The following is a 20,145-nucleotide window of genomic DNA, read 5'->3' as shown; positions in this document are numbered from 1 at the left end:
AAGGATGAAGGGGGAGGGATATAAGTGATACTTCTGATCAAAAACTGCCTGAAGGTGGCAAGAATGTTTTCCGAATCTGAGCAAGATAATGAAGATGTCAAGTCAGTAGTGCAGTGTGAAATGATTTGCATGGCAGATAATAGTGGCGGTACAGTGCAGGCCAAACAACAGAGTACAACAGAAATATCTTTATGCAGACTAACTGGGCAAGTAAGTTGTTGTTGTTTAGTTGTTGGCATATCAGCTTCTATGGCCATAATGTACCTCCCAAGGTTTTTGCATTATACTGTGATCCAAGCCCGAGGCGGGATTCGAACCTGCTTTTATCCACCTGGCTAGCCCGGTCGGCAGGGAAAGTAAGTAAAATTGTCTCATTATGGGCCACTCACAGACTGGAATACATGGCCAGAAAAAAATTTTATGGTAACAATTTTTTTTGAATAAACTGTATGATTGCTACTTATCACGGCACATTCAAGATAGTACTAGAGGGCATTAATATACTAGATCTAGGTCTCACTGAGGAGCCTAACTGTATCAAAAACTTGACGGTGGGGGGGGGACAATAGCAGGCACTGACCACAATACCATAATGGCTTGTATCTAAAGAAATGTATGTAGTGAAAGGCAAATGAAAAAGCTTCATATTCAAGAAAGTAAACTATAATGGAATGAGATTATTTCTTGGACTCGGTAAACTGAAGACTACTGTGATGCTAAATACAAATATATGGGAAATATTCAAGTGATTTATGCTTGAAGCTACAAATCCGTTAGTAGAGGAATACAATACAATACAAGAAAGAAAGCAAGGCTTCTGTGTCACCTGATACTTTATATTCTTCTCTGCCACAAGCTAGTTTATATAGCCGTTACATGCTTAATGATGACACTAGTTGCAAAGCCTTCAAAGGCAAGATATACATTCTTAGTTGCAATGAAGCAGTGTTCCTAACCTTTAGGAAAGTGTAGTAATTGAATTAATTCTTAGGCCTTCATATTGGCTTCAGTCATAAAATATGAGACCAGGTTTTGATTTCTGCATATGTGCAGGTTTGTGTATTTGAAGCCCAGTTGCCACAGCTCTTGGTGAAGCCATGTCCAATCAAGAGGAGATGGTATATAGACCTAGCTGGAAACATTCTCTTACTTTTGACCTGGCAAAAAGGCTGTCTGGGAAGAATTTATTTGTAATCTTATCTTTTGTCTCCATATCTCGGTTAAGATTTTTCATATTCTTTTCTCTTTCGGCTTCAGAACAGGAGGTACAGTTGCAACTAATGGTTACTCTTCAGATAATGCTAATTTTAAAGGTGGGGGTCCCTCAAGGGTTGGTGCTGAGAACAGCATTTCTAGTTTTCTTAAATGACACTGACAAAGAATGATGTCAAAATTACTAATTATATCAAGATTGGGAGAGTGGTTAAACCAGTTCCAAACAGCATTCCTTCAGAATGAATTGGATATGCTTCATGGATGGTCAAAAAAAAAAAGTTTCAGCTGTGTTTTAATGCCAAAAAAATGCAAGGTTTTTATTTTGGTAATAATAATCCCAATATAACTCATACTTTAGGAGGAAATGAGTTAAAGACAGTGGAGGTTGAGAGCAATTTTTTGTTAAGGTCTGAGCAGACATTAAGTTCTCCATGTTGGAGTAGACAGGCAACAAGGAGAGTCCATGATGTCAGCAGTGTCAAGAGCTAATGTGAGTCCTGGTGTGCCAAGCACATGATGGGCCTCACCTTGTGTTTGTATATAGTAATGGTAATAGCCATATAGTGCAAGGAAGCCACAGGCTTTTGCTGCACTGGCTGAAAAATAAAATTATTTTCCTAACACATAAGTTTATTCTCTGTCAGCATCAACTACCCGTGAGGGCAACCTGTTCCAGCAATGAATGACTTTCTGGCAAAAAGAAACAGTCTAGTCTAAACTTCGTACAATCTAGTCTAAACCTCTTCCCATATAATTTTAATTTATTCCCCTGACTTCTGCAATTCTCTATAGCAGGAAAATTCTGCCTTCAGTCATTTTACTAACCCTTCTTAGAGCCTTATAAATCTCAATTGGATCACCTCTGAGGGCCTGGTTACCAAGCTCTGTAGCCCACATAATCAGTCTTTCTTCTTATGATTGCCCTTTTGCCCATCTGACTATGTGATTTGCCTACCTATCTTTGGGCCCATTCAAGAAGCTCTGTGTCTTTTTTCAGATGAAGTCTCCATACTTGAACACAGTATTTCAAATTTGGTCTTACAATTGTCTTATACAGTGGGACCATGACCTCCATATCTCTATGGAATAATGTTTGATAAATCATTGATAGGACACCATGGGCTTTCCTGGCTGTCTGTTTACATCGCTTACAAAACTTCATATCTGCCCATATTATAGCTCCCAGATCCCTTTCTTCCTCTACTGTTTTTAATGCACCCACCAAGCATATAATTTATTTTGGGGTTGTTATTCCCCAAGTGTAAAATCTTGTAGTTTGCTTTATTAAAGCACACTTGCCACTCTTCTGACTATTCTTGCAGCCTGTTCAAGTAATCCTGAGGAGCACTGCTCAGTACTGATCATTAACTATTCTACCAATCTTTACGTCATCTGCAAATTTTGTCGTCAAGCCTTCTATACCATTGATGTCGTTTATGAAAATCGGAAACAACAGTGGTCCAAGAACCTCATGGGGGGGGGGGTGCCACAATTCTGACTTTACACCAACCTGAAGAATATCCATTAACCAAAATCCACTGCCTTTTGCCCTACACCTACCCAGTAACCCATCTTAGAATTTTCCAGAAATCCGAACATGTTCCAACTTATACAGTAACCTCTCATCAGGGACCAAGTGAAATGCCTTACTAAAATCCAAATAAATTGTATCGAAATTGTCCCTATATCTAGCTCATGAGTAACTCTGTCAAAATCGGATCAATATGGCCTTAGTTGCTAATGCTCCTAAAAACCAAAAATAACATAACATAACTCTGTCAAAATAGCTTACTAAGTTAGTTAAACATGATTTTTCCCTTAACAAAACCATGTTGTGTGCTATTCAGAATGCCATATCTATCTAAATGTTCCTGGATGCACTCGTAATCACTGCCTCTAAGATTTTCCCTACCACTGAAGTCAGATCAACCAGTCTGTAGTTACCAACTTTGCTCTTGTAACTGCCTTTATGTATTGATGATACTTTGGCACTTCTCCAATCCAAAGTGTTGCACCAGTAAACTCAACTCAACTCAAATCAAATCCAATCCAAAGGAATCTCTCCTGAGACCAAAGATACCCTTATAATTAATGTCAGTGGTTCAATATACTCCCTAGTTGCCTCCCTCAAAAATTACTGGGTATATGCCATCGGCTCCAATAACCTTACTTGCCTTTATGCCCAAAAGTTTTTCTAATAAACTGTCATCTGTAATTTCGAAATCACTAATATCATATGACACGGCCTCACTTGCAAAGCCTCTTCTCAGCATGAATGGTTTTTTCCTTCAGTAAAGACAGATGCAAAGTACCTGTTCAATTCATCTGCAGTGTCAGCTGAGTTGTCTATTACTTTCCCACACCCAGTGTACAAGGGTCTGATCTGATTAGATTTGTTTTCTTCCTTGTATTCACATACATGAAAAATTTCTTGTCCCCATTTTTTGCTCTCTTAGCCAGTGCTTTCTCATATGCAGCCTTATTTGTGGTACTTTTTACAAATCAACTTGTAGCGGTTGTAGGCTTCAGTACTTTTAATTACTCTAACTATCCCATTCTATCTTTTTCTGTTCTATTTGACTGGCCAGCTCTGCATTCATCCATTTTGGCATCCTTCTCCTGCAGTATTTTCTTAATGATATGTATGCATTCATGACTTCTGTGATTTTTGTTTTAAAAGTATGCCATAATCCAAATGTATTTGCCCTCACTTGGTGTTGGGTCCCTTGTTGTTTTCTCTATTTATCAATGATATTGATGAAAGTATATCAGGGTTAATATCCAAGTTTGCAGACAATACTAAGGTTGGCAGGGTTGTTAATGACAGTACACTACTGCAACAGAATCCAGAAAAGTTGAGAAGATCGGGGTTGAGAGGTGGCAACTGAATTTTAATATTGACAATTGTAAAGTACTGCAAATTGCGGTGTCTGGAGACTAGGAACTTGAGGTTATCTGATTGAGGTGTACAAGGCCTTGAATGAGTTCAGCAAGCTCGATGCTGATTGGATTCTTCCTTTTGCCAAGGTTAATCATCTGAGGGGACACTGAAATTGAGGAAAGACAGTTGTAGAATAGATATGTGGAAATTTGCCTTTAGCCAGAGGGTGGTTGATAGTTGGAACAACTTTCCTCTGTCGTAGTGGAGGACAACAGCTTAAATAGGTTCAGGGCAGAACTATACAAGCATTTGAAGAGAATGGATGGATGAAATGGGAAGGTTTTTTTTTTTTGCTGATGCTACAAGACAATGGTCATGCCACACCTCATTTTAGGAAGGATGTAGAGTTGCTAGAACGAGTACAAAGAAGGGCAACAAGATTGGTGAGGGGAACAAAGGGGTGCTCTTACCAAGAAAGGCTTAAGTTCTGCAAATTGCAGCAACTGGAGAGTAGGCAGGCACCTGTGAGGTGATCTGATTGAGGTGTATAAGGCCTTGAATGGGTTGAGCAAGCTGAATGCTGATGGGATTGTTCATCTTGCTGAGACTAAGAACTTGAGGGAGCACAGTTTCAAATTGAGGAAAGATAGTTGTAGAATAGATGTGCGGAAATTTGCCTTTAGTCAGCGGGTAGTTGATTGGTGGAACAGGCTTCCATCTTTTGTTGTGGAAGCTGATAGCCTAAATAAATTTAAGGCTGAGCTGGACAGGCATTTGGAATGAATGGAAGGATGAAATGGGAGGGTTTTTTTTTTGGCTGATGCTGCATAATCTTGCTTTCTTGCATCGGATGCCTCTGCTAATGCTATATAAGCTTGCTTTCTTTCTTTCATCATGTGCCTCTGCTAATGCTAATCTGTCACTTACAGTTATTGATAGCAAGCTGGCTTTACTGCCACCTGCTTTCCTCCAATCAGTAATGTTCTGTGGCTTTGTGATATCAAAGAATTGTCTGGAATTAAACTGTTAACATGTGCACTTCACATTTAATTCGGCAGGCACTCCTGTTACTGAAAGGCTGGTGTCCAATTGCAGGTGCTCATTAAAGTGCTTAGTTTTTAAATCTTCATTTTGCTTAACAATTCCAAAGGGTGTTTAATTTCAAGAATTAATTAAAATATATGTTTTTAATATGAAAACTAGATTTTTCACAGTTGCTATCAGAAAAGATTGAAAATATAGGTAGTATCAAAAAAGTGAACAATTTTGAATTATATTTTGCTGATTTTTCAAATGTAGGTGCATGGGATCTAAGTGACCCCATGCAATTAAAGGAAGAACAGTCCCTCTTGGGCTTGCTGACAGGCTAAGATAAGGCACAGTTCACCAGGGATGGTGTATCATCAGTTTTCATAATCAACACCTGTGGGAAGAGGAAAATTCTCATGGTGGAGACCAATGAATCAGGGAACACAATGACTGGATTGGTATCCCTGTTAATGATAATGTAGAGGACCATTCAGCAGTTTGTTGGGGGGTGGCTCAGAATTTATATTTTGGCTCTGATAAAATAATGACTGATAAGAACCAATGCACCTCAAGATAGGTCTTTATATCATTTCACTATCAGACCTTAGAGAACCAGAGTTTGGAGTTGGGAGCAAACATAAATTTGCTTACATTTGCTACCTTGGCATTAGAAAACTGTATGCTATGAATTTTCATGGAAGCATTGTAGCTTGCAAGCCTTTGCATAACAACAATAAATGCATACATGGGACAATGTATGTTAGCATTAGCACTAGTAGAGGCATACGATGCAAGAAAGCAAGCTTATGTGGAATCAGCCAAAAAAAACACAAAACCCTCCCATTTCATCCCTCCATTCGTTAAAAATTGCCTGTCCAGCTCAGCCTTAAATTTATTTAGGCTATTAGCTTCCACAACAAAAGATGGAAGCTTGTTCCACCAATCAACTACCCGCTGGCTAAAGGCAAATTTCTGCACATTTGTTCTACAACTATCTTTCCTCAATTTAAAACTGTGCCCCCTCAGGTTCTTAGTCTGAGCAAGATGAAGAATCCCATAAGCATTCAGCTTGCTCAACCTATTCAAGGCCTTATACATCTCAAATCAGATCACCTCGCAGGTGCCTACTCTCCAGGCACTGCAATTTGCAGAACTTAAGCCTTTCTTGGTAAAAGCACCCCTTTGTTACCCTCAACAATGTTGTTGCACTTCTTTGTACTCGTTCTAGCAACTCTACATCCTTCCTAAAATGAGGCCTCCAGACCTGTACACTCTAAGTGTGGCCTGACCATTGCCTTGTATAACGGGATTATCACCTCCCGGTCCCTTCTAACAAAAATTCCTATATATCGTTGACAAGACTCCATGATCTGCCCTGGCAGCCCATCTGCACTGCTCGGCGAAGTTCATATTTGGCTGCGCAATTACCCCCCAGTTCTTTTTCACTTTCCACTTCCCGAGTGTAGTACCACCCAGTTGGTATGTTTCTCTTCGATTATTGCTACCCATATGCAGTACTTTGCATTTGTCAATGTTAAACTCCAGTTGCCACTTCTCAGCCCATTTTCCCAACTTATCTAGATCCAGTTGGAGTAGCATACTGTTGTTAACAACCCTGCTAACCTTTGTATCACCTGCAAACTTGGACACATTAAACCTGATTTACCTTCATCAATATCATGGATAATATACAAAACAACAATGGGCCCAACACCGAACCCTGAGGAACTCCACGAAGAGCAGTGTCCATTGATTAACACTCTCTGTTGTCTCCCACTCAACCATCCCTTTATCCATTGTAGCAGCTTATCCTTGATGCCATACCTCTCCAACTTTTACAGCAGTCTTCCATGTGCAACATATCAAAAGCTTTCCTGAAATCCAAGTATATGATATAAAAATTATTTTTGGCATTGTTCCTTTGTGACCACATCATAGTAAGCAATCAAATTGGTCAGACAAGGCCTCCCTTTGACAAACCCATGCTGTGTCTTAACTATTACTGCAGTCTTGTCTAGATGATCCTGCAATGCTTCTTTAACCAGGGATTCCATTATTTTCTCTGGAACACAAGTTAAACTAACAGGTCTGTAGTTACTTGTGTCACCTTTTGAACCTCCTTTGTGAATTGGTGATACATTTGCACACCTGTCCATGGGGACCTCCCACAACTTCAAGGATGCTCTCTTAATTATGGCTAAGGGTTTGCTTACTTCCTTTGCTGCCTACTTTAATATAACTGGATAGATCCTGTCCACTCCAGGTGCCTTCCTTATGTTTAACTTGAACAATTTCTCCTCCACTTTGCTCTCAGTTATTACAAAATCATTTAGCTCCCTGTTAGTGTTTTATAAACTTCTGGCACTCTCCTCATTGAATAACTCTTCAGGTGTTGAATGTAGATGCAAATTACTCATTCAGTTTATCACCTACCTGAGCATGATCATCAATAGTCAACCCATCTATTTTAAGTGGTCCAATCTTACTCATCCCTTTCCTTCTAGAGTTTACGTAAGTAAAGAACTTGCTGTTTTTCTTTGCATCCTTTGTGAAAGATTTCTCATAATTTGCCTTCGCCTGCTTAACCTCCTTTGTGACTTGATTACAGATTAGTTTATACCTGCCATAAGCTTCTGTATCTCCTGATACTTTATATGCATCCCATACATTCTTCTTCTCTGCCACTAGCCTCATTAATTCATCTGACATCCATTTTAGGCCTAAATCTTGAACAGTATTTCTTAGTTGGAATGAAAAGCCTAGTAGCCTCCAAAATTAAGTCCCTGAAGGCTTCCCATTTAGAATTCACTGTTACATCATCATCAGTTGATCCCACTGTACAGAATTTAAAAACTGTCTGAGACCTCTGTAGTCACCTTTACGAAAGCAAAAGTCCTTCCCTTTAGCCTTGATGGTAGTTACATCTTTAAATAATTCCCACATCAGTACATTGTGATCACTGTTGTCCAGTGGTTCCTTTATCTACAGATTCTTAATTCATGAAGAATCACTGCTGATAATCAGATCAAGAGTATTACTCCCTCTGGTTGCCTCTCGAACATGTTGCTGTAGAAAACAGTCATCCAATTAATCCATAAAAGTCTTGGTAGTGTGCGAGTGACCAAACTACAAGTTCCAGTCAATATCTGCAGAGTTAAAATCTCCCATTATAAGACATTCTGATTTACTGGCCCACTCTATTTCTCTGCACAATTGCTCATTATACTCATCAGATTCATTAGGCCTATAACACACACCTACTCTCATTTTTCCTTTCCCAGTGCTTATTTCACACCAAACAGACTCAACACTGCATTGTCCACCAACATCATTTGGATGCACTTCCTTAGATTTTGTGTTTCTTAATTAACAGCATAACCCCCTCCTCCCTTCCTATACACATTGTACTCCCCAAATTCCAACTCTGCACTGCCTATATCTGTGTGACACCATCTCTGATATCCCAACAATATCTGCCTTTGATGTCTTCACTAGCACTTCAAGCTCCTCAAATTTATTAACTATACTCCTAGCATTGGTGTACATGCAAGTATACGTGCATAGTGTCCTAGTGGAACAAGTAAAAAAATGGCTGTGTTAGGGTAGCTAGGAGCAGGAACAGGTGCACTGCTCCTAGCCACCAATGTATTTACTTGTTCCACTATGACTCCCAGCAGTCCTGGAAGTCTCCATTACCTTGCTTTCCAGTCTGCTGCCCATTCTAATAGAAGCAGTGCAAGAATCACTTTTGCCTTTGTTGTTGTTATTTTGATTTTTAGGAGCATTAGCAACTAAGGCCATATTGCTCCGGGGATATGCGGTGGTCATTCCCTGACCTTTCCGCATCCTCCATTTTTGGTGGTCACAGGCTCGAACCCCAGTCTAATCAAGAAGCATGTGCTACGCACTGCTGCTCCTGACCATCTGGCTACGGAGGCACTCCTTTTGCTTCTGCCTGTGACCACTGTTAACCTTTTAGTCTGTGTATATCCCTACGCTAGCAGTTTTCTGACCCACCTAACACTGCCTCGATAGAATCAGCAAATATATGTTGAACCTGGACTGGAGCAATGAGGCACACTAAGTGCTCCTTCAGTCAGATGGATATGGTTGGGTATGGAGGATGTCTGGAGAATGCTTAACACCTGTGTTGTCCCAGCTATGAAGTTGGGAGGAGAAAGTCTTGTGGTCTGGGTATATTTCCTGTGGTATGGCTATGCCAAGTGGACACTGCACAGAATCATGAATGTGCATTCTGATCAATGCAGATCAAATAAATTGAGGAAATCAAATTAAAAACAAATTTGTGATCATTTTAAAACCTTAGTACATTTGCTTGCAAATATTGATTGATGGCTTGTAATGATTTAATCTGCCCCTTGTCAGAGTAACAAGATATACTAATTAAAGTAACAAGATATAATAATTAAAATACTAACATATTCTAATTACTCTTGATTCTTAGCATAATAAGCCCGTGTATTTATCAGAATCTAGTTTCTGTCCACTCTCTTTTTAAAATTTCTCTAATATTAATTTACCTATTTTATCCTTAATAATTAATTTTTTTACTTTTGCATTTTTAAAGTTAGTTTTATACTCTTTTGATAACGTGCATTTAATTTATTCCTTTTATACCTGATAACAGAACCCCAGAGTGGGTTCACAAACATAATTATTAACTGCTGGTATATAAGATATTGATCATACCTATTGTAAAAATTTTATTTACCTATTACATTTACTATCGATAAATTATACAAATTTGCATACATATGTAATGTAAAGTATTTTAATTTTATAATAGAATGAATGTTAATGCTATAATAGAATACCTATGTAATTCCTTTTCCTCAGTATCTAAATTCATACTTCTGTAGATATCCTGAAAATACCATTGTAATTTCTTCCAACGTTTTAAATCCAAACTTGTAAAATCTAGACGTGTATAATTTGTGGAACCTTAAATGAATTATGGATGCTTCAGTTTGAATTTTTTTATTTTATTGTTTTGTTAAAAATATCGTTAGGTTTAGTTTTTCATTTTTGTGAATCTATTGGAATGCCCTTTTTAAGGATATTGGCAATGATAAGTAAAAAAAAAATAATAATAATCGTATTAAGATTCTCTCACATCTTCTAGGTAAAAGTGATTAATTTCAGTGCTGAACACTTGATATCGTGATGTGTTCTACCATTAAACTTATCATTTAAGTAAATCACAATAGATTTCAAGTTGTAATATCTTTTCAGAATTGATTGCTTATTTTTATTTCTAGGTGTCAATACTGTCTCCTTCAGATTCCTCTCGCCCATGTTGTCATTGGTTCACTGGTACACCAGATCCCAAACATTCTGTTTTTAAACCATTTATATTTTGTTCCAATGCCCGAATTTCTCCTCACATAATGTCACCAGTATTTCCTGATAATGAAGATCCAGCTAAGGTAAATTATACTAAAATGTTTTTTAAGTTAAATTTTAAGTGTATATCAGACATATTTTTAAAAAAAAGTATTATTTACAGAATACTATCATACTGATACTTTTAACTAATTTATTATTATAAAGCACTGTTTCAGACATTTTTCCAAAATTTTGATTACAAAGAATGTAATGTTGGGCTTGCTCCTGTTTTATGTTGCCTTTTTAATACCTTACTCCCCTTGTGTTTTCCTTCTGCATAGAAATTTGCTCATATCCAACAGTTTCTAAGGATGACATTTCCCTCCCATTCCACTTAATCTTTCCCTAATCTTTTCAAAGTAATGGGGAAATCCATCAACTGCCAACTCTTAAACTGTCTGAAAGCCTTCCATCTGATCAATGATTGCCAGTATGGATTCTTCCAGTGTCGATCCACTAGTGATACATTGGCTTATGTTACTCATCTTTGAAAAAATTTTATGTTTTATTTCCAAGGCTTTTCATTGTGTTTGGCATAAATGGCAATCCATCCTATGGATTGCCATCTGCTTTTTGCAAGTGGGTATCCAGTTTTCTCTCTGACTGCTCACTGCAGGTAATAGTAGATGGCCATCTGTCTTCTAACTTCTTTGCTAGTCTTCCATCTGCTTTTTCTGAAAAATCTCCTGCTTTTTGAAAGTCAAAAGTTGCAGCTGTAGAAGTGATAAAGGTAAATCAGTTCTACTAGGCTATAAATATACTGGTACTTAACAACTCACCAAACTTGCTATTGAGCTTACAATATTACTGATAGGAAAGGTAGACCAAGCAGAATTGAACTGACATTTTTCAGCCATCCCATACAAGATATTCATATTATAAATCAACAGGGATTGCCTTTATTTTAGATATAGGAAGCTTCTTTTCCAACTCTCCTTAGTAATATAATAGAATATAGGAACTATCGAGCACTTAATAGCTCTCAATTATCAAAGATATTCACATATATAAAGTGTGGCTAGTAAATAACAAGACTGCATGTACAGCCACTACATACCAAGCACTACTTGTGAAATAAAGGCACAGCAGTTGACCTTGAACATTTTGCTAGTTGTCTGCCAAGTCGCATTCCAACACTCTCATTCAGTTTGTAGTGAGATAGGTTTTCATTACCTTGTGTTTTTGTAATTTGCCAGAAAAATGGCAGACTGAAGAGTTGAACAATGAAAATCAACCTCAGATTTTTAACAAAACTAAAGTTTATGAGGAAGATAAAGGAAGATCTGTGTAAAAGCTCACATGTTCAAATGGCATCAAAGATTCTTAGAAGGAAGAGAGAATGTGCGAGACTATGAAAGACCAGGTTGTCCAGCATCTGTGAAAACTAATAAAAATGTGGACCGGGTAAGGACATTGATTAGAAATAAATGTTGTTTAAGCATTAGAATGGTTGCATCAGAACTCAATATGGACAAAGAAACAGTTGGTCAATTTTAACTGAAAATTTAGACATGAGAAAAGTGTGCGCCAAAAAATCTGAATGAAGATCAAAGCATGAGAAGAATCCAAGTTTCTAAAGATTTTTTTTGAAAAAAAAATTAGAAAAGAAGTTCCAGGCTTGCTGACTACTGTAATTATTTACTATGTGTTGGCTGTACCAGTACAACCTGGAAACTAAAAGACAATTAACACAATGGAGAACAAAACAATCTGCCAGACAGACAAAAAAAAAAAAAAGCAACAATGTCAAAAACAAAAATAAAAACCATACTTCTTGTTTGTTTTCTTCAAAATAAAAATAATTATTATGGTCGAATATATCCCACCAAATCATACTGCCAGTCAAACATATTACACTTAAGTTCTGACAAGGCTTTGTGAAAATATTCGAAGGGACCTGAATTATTATTAGTAGTAGTGGCATATGAGTCAAGAAAAGCAAACTTATAAAGCATCAGCCCCTTGCCCCAAATACCATATCACCAGTCCATTCTGTCCAATAATTTGTCTTCTTTGAATTTATTCAAGCTGCTCATTTCCTCATACCTGCAACCGTATTTCCTCAATTGGAATATATGCCCCCCTGATGTGCATACTAGGGCTTGCAAACCGGTTTTATAAAACCGGTTAAATCGGTTTTCATATTGAGTTGTTAAAACCGAAACCGAGCTTCTAAAACCGGATTCGAATATTTTCTTAGTTAGCCCTCGAATATAGTTTTTTGTTACGCACATTTTCTTTTGTTTGTTTGTTTGTCTGGATCATTCAACTGCTTTATGTTTTAAACATGTTTTTTATTTTATTTTATTTTATGTTTAGGTACGAATCTCATGGGCAAGTGGCCCAAATCTAGGAGGGGTACCTTTTTATCTTCCCACCTGTATTATGGCACGATGCAGGTGTACTAATTTACGACTGAGTGAGTCGGAGCGATAGCGTAAAAGAAAATGCTCAACATTTCTTCGTTCAATCTGTCTTGTTCGCCAGGCAAGTTATGGAACGCGCCTTATTGATGGTTACCCACTAGAAACAGATTCGCTGAATATTGCATCAAATTCCAATCGTAGAAAGTTTCTTGCTTCTTTATTCCTATTAAATTTGTGATCAAATGTTCTCCAAAAAGCAGCTTCACCAAATTTAGCTTTTATGTAATTTTGAAAATATAGATTTAATTGGGGAAAAAAAAATTGCAAATAAATAAATAAAAAAATTTCTTTCGTGAAAATTTTGAAACTTGCCTCATTTAGACTCTTCATTCAGTGCTTGCGGGAGTGACGCATAGTATTGTGCCTTTGTTATCTTCAATATTTTTATTTAAAATTGTCAGCGATATAAATTCCTACTAAGTAATATTTATTACTCTTAATATGTCTAAGATGAAATCAAATGTATGGAATTATTTTGCTCGAAAAAGCAAAGATGAAGCACAATGTTCTAAATGTCAGAAGATAATGAAGTCGTCTGGAGGATCTACATCATCTTTGATGTTGCATTTAAAGAAAATGCATCAGATTGACATTAAACAAGATAACAGTGAACCTCCCGTAAAAATGGTAAGAACATTAGAAAACTTTATCGTTAAAAAATCTATGGAAGAAGAGATTTCAAAATTAGCTGCTTTAGATGGATTTTCTTTTAATTCAATTGCCAAGAGTGAGTTTATACAATCAAGCCTTCACCTTCAGAGGAATAAATACGATAAATTACCACCAGTCTCAGTGAATGGAATTAAAAATATGGTTCTGAATTATTGTAAAACTAAGAAAGAAGAACTCATTCAGCATTTCAAAAATTCATTGGTTTTGGGTGCACGGTATTCATTGACTCTAGTCGAATATACATCATATACAAAATAAAAGGTATATGAATATAAATGTGCATTCAAAAGACAATCATTGGTCATTAGGTCTTATGAGATTAATGGTTCACTTGATAGCAGAAGAACTGAGCAAATTGTGAAGGGACATTTAAAGGAATTTGATTTGAACTTGGATAAGGATATTGTTGCCTGCACCACCGATGGAGCAGCAATGATGATTAAGTTTGGCAAGCAAATTACGCCTAATCATTAACAATAAAGTAAGGCATGCTTTATCAAACCGACTTTACCGATGAGCTCATTTATTTCTTCAATCCAATAGCCAATATTGCACAAACTATTAACAAAGTCGGAAAAATTTGCAAGCTTTTTCAAAAATTGCCTACCAAAAATGACATATTACAAAATTTTGTTAAAGCAAAATTTAATGGGAAAGAATATAAATTTATATTAGATTGAAAGATCAGATTGGATAGCACATTCTATATGATTGAGAGATTTTTGAAATTGAAAAATTGCATTCCAAATGCTCTATGTGCAGTACTGTCAACTGAAGCTGTCTGACGATGACTGGAAAACACTTGAATTGCTATGTGAAACTTTGCGACCAGTTGAAATGATTCTGAAGGCTATAACCTCAGAAGATACAGACTTACTTAAAGCAGAGTCTTCAATAGAATTTCTGCTTGCTAAGCTTGATACAGCAGAAAACCCATTTGCTTTAAAGTTTCGCCAAAGCCTTTTGCAGTGTTACAATGCAAGACGAAATTGCAAAACTGTGGCTTTGCTGAACTATCTACACAACCCCAAAAAGTTTAGGAAAGAAGATTCAGGTTCAAGAACTTTTTATTTTCCAAGTAAGCAAGTTTTTAAAAGCATGCTGAAGAGATTTATCAGAGATTATTTGCAAAACATTCCGAAGGGGTCTTAGCTTTGAATGAAGAAACTGAAAATAAACGAACTGTTCTTTTAGAAGAAAACAAAGACTTGTCTAGTTCCGATGTTGAAGATACATTCATGCGAGAGTATGATAGTGTAATAAAGAGATTAACTGAAGAGCCTTCAAAATATCCGAGTGAATTGGAAATCAGCAAAGAATTTAAACTTTTGGAGGCAACTAGCAGTAGAAGTGAAAAGCTGGAGAAAGTTTATAGAGTACTGCTGACCATTAAACCAACAAGTGTCCAATCTGAGAGAGTGTTTTCGATAACTGGTCTCTTTAACACAAAAATAAGGTCAAGTCTATCAGGAAAAATGCTTAATATACTTTGTTTTTTAAAGGATCATTTTCAGAAAAAAGCTGAGCAATAAATAGTAAAGCAATTTCCCCAAGCTGTTTTTTTTTCACATTATTTTTATTTATTTATTTATTTATTGTTTTTTTTTATGAGAACCCTAAACATGAGAGGTATTAGAACCTATAGTACTTAGTACCATGCTTGGGTTGGAGGTTGAGAAGACGAAAGAAGATATTTGTTGATATTGTACTTGAACTTCTGTAGATTGTAATTTTCAGGAAATACGTATGAAGGAAGGTTGTTCCAGAAAACGGCAGTTGAATGAATAAATGAGGAAGATGAAAAGTTGGTTCTGTGGGTTTGAAGTTGGACAGTAAATGGATGTTGGCTGGTGGCAGCACGTGTTCGGACTGTTTTGAAAGAGAGAGCGGGAATTATAGAAGCCAATTCAGAAGAACAGTGCCCATGGAAGTATCTGTAGAAGAGGCATGCAGCAGAAATAGTGCGTCTATGAGAAAGCGAGAGGAGAGACTTTGTTAGAGATGAATCATTAATTAACCGAATCATTAATTTATTTATTATTGTTATTATTATAGAGCTTATTTTTTTGTTTACTATACGAGAAGATAGTTTTTGTTCAAAGGATTTGAATACAATTTGTAATTTTGTATAATCTCAAGCTGATTACTTTTTTGGAGCATTTTAATTTTTTTTATTTTTTTTACTATAAGAGGTGATAGATTTTGTTTAAAAGATTTGATTACGATTTGTACAATCTACCCAAGATAAAATAAATACCTGTGTTATAAGCTTTTAATTATTTTCCCTAAGTCTGAGAAAATCGGTTTTAAAACCGGTTTTAAGAGTAAACTTCGGTTAAACTCAGTTTTGAAATTTCTCTGTTTTATGCAAGCCCTAGTGCGTACCATCAGAGGACATATAGAGTAAATGGAAGAATGCCATCAGCATTCAGCTTGCTCTATCCATTCAAGGCCTTAAACACCTCAATTAGATCTCTCCACAAGTGCCTAGGCTCCAGAATGCCGAAATTTGGAAAACTAAAGCCTGTCTTGGTAAGATCACCCTTTCATTTCGTTCACCAATCTTGTTACCCTTCTCTGCACCTGCTCCAGCAGATCTACAGCATTCCTAAAATGAGGCCTCCAGACCTGTATGCACTACTCAAGATGTGGCCTAACCATTGCCTTATACAATGGGATAATCACTTTCCTATCCCTTCTATCAAAGTTCCCATAAATCATAAAAGAATCCCATGAGCTGCCTTTGCAGGCTGTATGCACATTGCTCAGAGAACTTCATATCTAACGGCACAGTTACCTCCCAGATATTCTTCATTTTCCACTGCCCTGAGTGTAGTACCTGCCAACCATATTCAGTACCTTGCATTTTTCAAACTTCAACTGCTATTTCTCAGCCCATCTGCCTCAATATTTTTATATCTTGTTGCAGCAACTTACTTTGACTACTGTCATAAACCACCCTGCCAACCTTTGTATCATCTGCAAACTTAGACAATAAGCCTGATATACCTTCATCAGTATTATTAATAAATATAGAATTAATGCACATTGCTTACATGCTTCTCAGTCTTAATGCCTGCACGACTGATAGTTATCAGGATAATTATTTGAAGTTTAACCTCAGTATTAGTGTGCTTGAGGGGCGCCTCCATAGCCAGGTGGGCAGGAGCAGCAGTGTATAGCACACACTTCTTGATTAGACTGGGGTTCGAGCCCATGACCACCAAATATGGAGGATGTGGAAAAGTCAGGGAATGACCACCGCATGTCCCCGGAACAATATGGCCTTAGTTGCTAATGCTCCTAAAAATCAAATAATAATAACAACAACAACAGTGTGCTTGAAGCTGAGTTCCTGCATTAAATGTTTGTGTATAGGCTTTTAAAAATAGATCATTTTACTGCTTCAATTCAGATTACAGTTTCAGATCAAAGGTAGTTTATCAAAATTGAAAATTGAAACATTGTGTTTGAATGTCGACAGAAATTTATCTATTGTTGAAGGAAGTGTGTGTGATGAGTCAACAATAGAACCTAGTAGTAGTGGCATGTGATGCAAGAAAGCAAGTGTATGAGCTTATGCAGCATCAGCCAAAAAAAAAATCACACCATTCCCTAGTAGTATGATTTCAAGTTGGTCTCAAAGGTTTCATCAAGGTCAGACCAGTGTTAAAGATGAGCAATGCTCAGTTGGACTGAGAATATCTGTGAACAACACATTAACAGTAATTACTACTGCCATTTTGGAGGAAGACAGATGTATGATATGTGAAGAAATAGCCAACAAATCTGGGATACTGGAATCTTCTGTTCAATGAATTTTAACTGAGGCATTAAAAAAATTAAAGGTTGTCGCCTGATGGGTCGCCACATTTGCTGTCATACAGCATTTCTTCATCAGAAATTACATCTGAAAATTCATCAGAAGCAGCCATAGATGTTGAAAGCTGGTGTGCTCATATTAAATCACAGTGACAAGGCCTCATATCATACAGTGTGTATAACTTATTTTTTGTTAATTACAAGTGAGAAGCTCTACCTCACCCCATTGTAGTTCTCATATGAGTTCTTGCAATTATAATTTATTCCCCAAGCCCAATGAATTGTTGCATGGACAAAGATTTCTGTCTTTAGAGACATTGAGTGCAGCTGTGAGCCATTGCATCAAACAGCTTAACTTCAGCAGGCAGTTAAACAGCATTTTAAAATTACCTGAGTGTTGGGAAGAAGTCAAAGCATGCATTTAATTTACATTAAAAACATTATTTGAAGGTTTTGCTATTAAATAAATTCATTTTAAATTAACTGCTTTTAAGATAAAACTCTCTTGTAAAATTCATTAAGTTACCTCAAGTATTTTACCTTTCCACTTACAGGTGAAACCACGTTTTCAGAAGACAGTTGATCGAAGCCATAGATTATACAGGAACCACCAAAATGCCTATAGTTTGATGACAAGTAATATGCCGAAAGGTGTGGATTTAAGAAATACTATGCAGAGGTTGGAAGCAACATGTGTACAAGATATGGAAATTTTTTTGGATAATTTCTCTTCAGAGAATACCAAAGAAGCAGAAGATCTCTTCAAAGATTTAGTGGAGTCTGAGATAAAATTTTATAAATAATGTTCTTTATAGCCGATAAGTAATGTCTGTGACTTTGCAGGCAGAAAAAAAAATGTTACAAGCTGATTCCCCCCCTTTTTTTTTAATAAGGTAATTGAACTGTCATTAAAATTCATAACAATTTTAGTGACCTATTGTTTTTAGCTTTCACAACTTCAAAAAAATCTAGATAGATTAATTTAAATTCTGGAAAATGCTTCTCAAGGACAGGGTATGCTGAAAAAACTATTGCAACATCAAAGGCAATATTTCTTATGCAATATATATATATATAAGAAAAATACCTGTTATAACAGAGAATCTCCTAAACTATGAATCTAATCATTGGTTGTTACATTTGAATCTCCAGCCTGGTTTGTCCTGGTGCATATTAGCCTTAGTTGTTTTTGCATCATTAAAACTGAAATCCTAATTCAGCCTAACCTTGATGGTGGTCCTAGCAAGCAACTTATTGATTTATAGAATGCTGAGAAACTGGCCAATTTCCCTCTGTAGGATGCCGAGAAGCTGGCCAATTCCCCCTCTGTAGGATGCTGAGAAGCTGGCCAATTCCCCCTCTGTAGGATGCTGAGAAGCTGGTCATTTCCCCTTCTGTAGGATTCTGAGAATGTTCATTTCCCCTCTGTAGGATGCTGAGAAACTACCCATCTGATACTGAGGTAGGAATTTTAACTACTAAATTTAGCCATGCTGTATTTTAAAAATAGGCTATGGCAAATAAAAGTTGCTCTGCAGAATGACAGTCTTTTTCATAAAGGAATTAATCTCTCATATTGTGAAGCTACTGCTAAGAATGTGCTTGTCAGCCATAGTTTACTTTATAAAATAAAGCCCAAGTAGCTAATGTTAGCAAATATAAAACTTAAAACCAATTTGCTCTTAAACTACTTAAAGCGATTGTGGTGGAGACTAAAAATTTATTAGAAAGAAGGAAAAACTGTTTACATAATTTTTTAGATAAGAATTTTGGCATAGTATTATACTTTTGGGGTGTCTTATTAATAATAGTCAGTTATGTCAGCAGATCTGCTGCTGAACAATGAGCATTTTACAAAATACTTTATAATTGTAAATTGCCAAATAAGCATTAATATCAATACATTTATATAACTGAACTGCAGTAACTGTTTTTTGTAAAAACCATGAATATTAAGTTTACACTTTAATTTATGGTAATTAAAATATTATTTTATAATACATTTTTATATTTATTTTGCATATTTTCTATTTTAATCATAATTAAAATGCAATAAATTATACATAAATAAAAATACAACGAATAAGTGAATATAAATGAATAAACTGCAAGGGCAGCGCTTGTAATTTGAACATTTTATCTTTTATTCAAAATAAAACTTGCTTTGTACAGTTTTTCTGCTTGCAAAGAAATGGATGAAAGGTAGTTAATTAACAAGAACGATGGAATCCTTACTACATCCTTGAACATTGTACTGATTTTGGGTATAAACATGATGATAAATTTTAGTGCAAAGTGTTTTTTTTTTTTTTTTTTTTTTTTTTCCTGTTTTAAAAAACAAATATAACCTGAAGCACAAGCAACTGATTGTCACTCTAAATGAACTTGATTCAGTTGTTAGATATGGGTTGAAAAACGTGATACAGAACAATATAGACTTCATCGAAATTAATTTTCATATGCAAATTATATAAAATTATGATAACCCATTTGTCATATATTTGCGTGGTTAATTTTTAGAAAATAAATTCCAAACTCTGATTCTTTATTAAATGAAGAAACTTTCGTATGTACGTTGTTTTGTTTAAAGGTGATAATTTTAAGTTAATGCAAAGTTTAAGGAAGTTATAAAGTGAAAATACAAATGGCTAAAAGAATTGTTAACACAGATTGGATAATTACGTTCCTAGACAT

General features: G+C 36.1%; 1 protein-coding gene across 1 annotated transcript in view; it reads left to right on the top strand.

Moving 5' to 3' along the window:
* Positions 1 to 18,322, top strand: part of LOC150079540 (secernin-2-like) — a 141,804-nt gene extending 123,482 nt beyond the window's left edge. The window contains exons 7-8 of the mRNA XM_090382620.1: positions 10,405 to 10,572; positions 18,006 to 18,322. Of these exons, the coding sequence (XP_090238746.1) occupies positions 10,405 to 10,572; positions 18,006 to 18,254 (417 nt within the window). The 3' untranslated portion in view covers positions 18,255 to 18,322. The remainder of the gene's footprint in view (positions 1 to 10,404; positions 10,573 to 18,005) is intronic.
* Positions 18,323 to 20,145: the final 1,823 nt, after the last annotated feature.

The sequence above is a fragment of the Mastigoproctus giganteus genome, chromosome 10, assembly GCF_048544385.1.
Source record: "Mastigoproctus giganteus isolate SK-2022 chromosome 10, ASM4854438v1, whole genome shotgun sequence".
Lineage (NCBI taxonomy): Eukaryota > Metazoa > Arthropoda > Arachnida > Uropygi > Thelyphonidae > Mastigoproctus > Mastigoproctus giganteus.
Note: the sequence above shows the minus strand (reverse complement) of the source record. Positions and strands in the feature narration are given on the sequence as shown.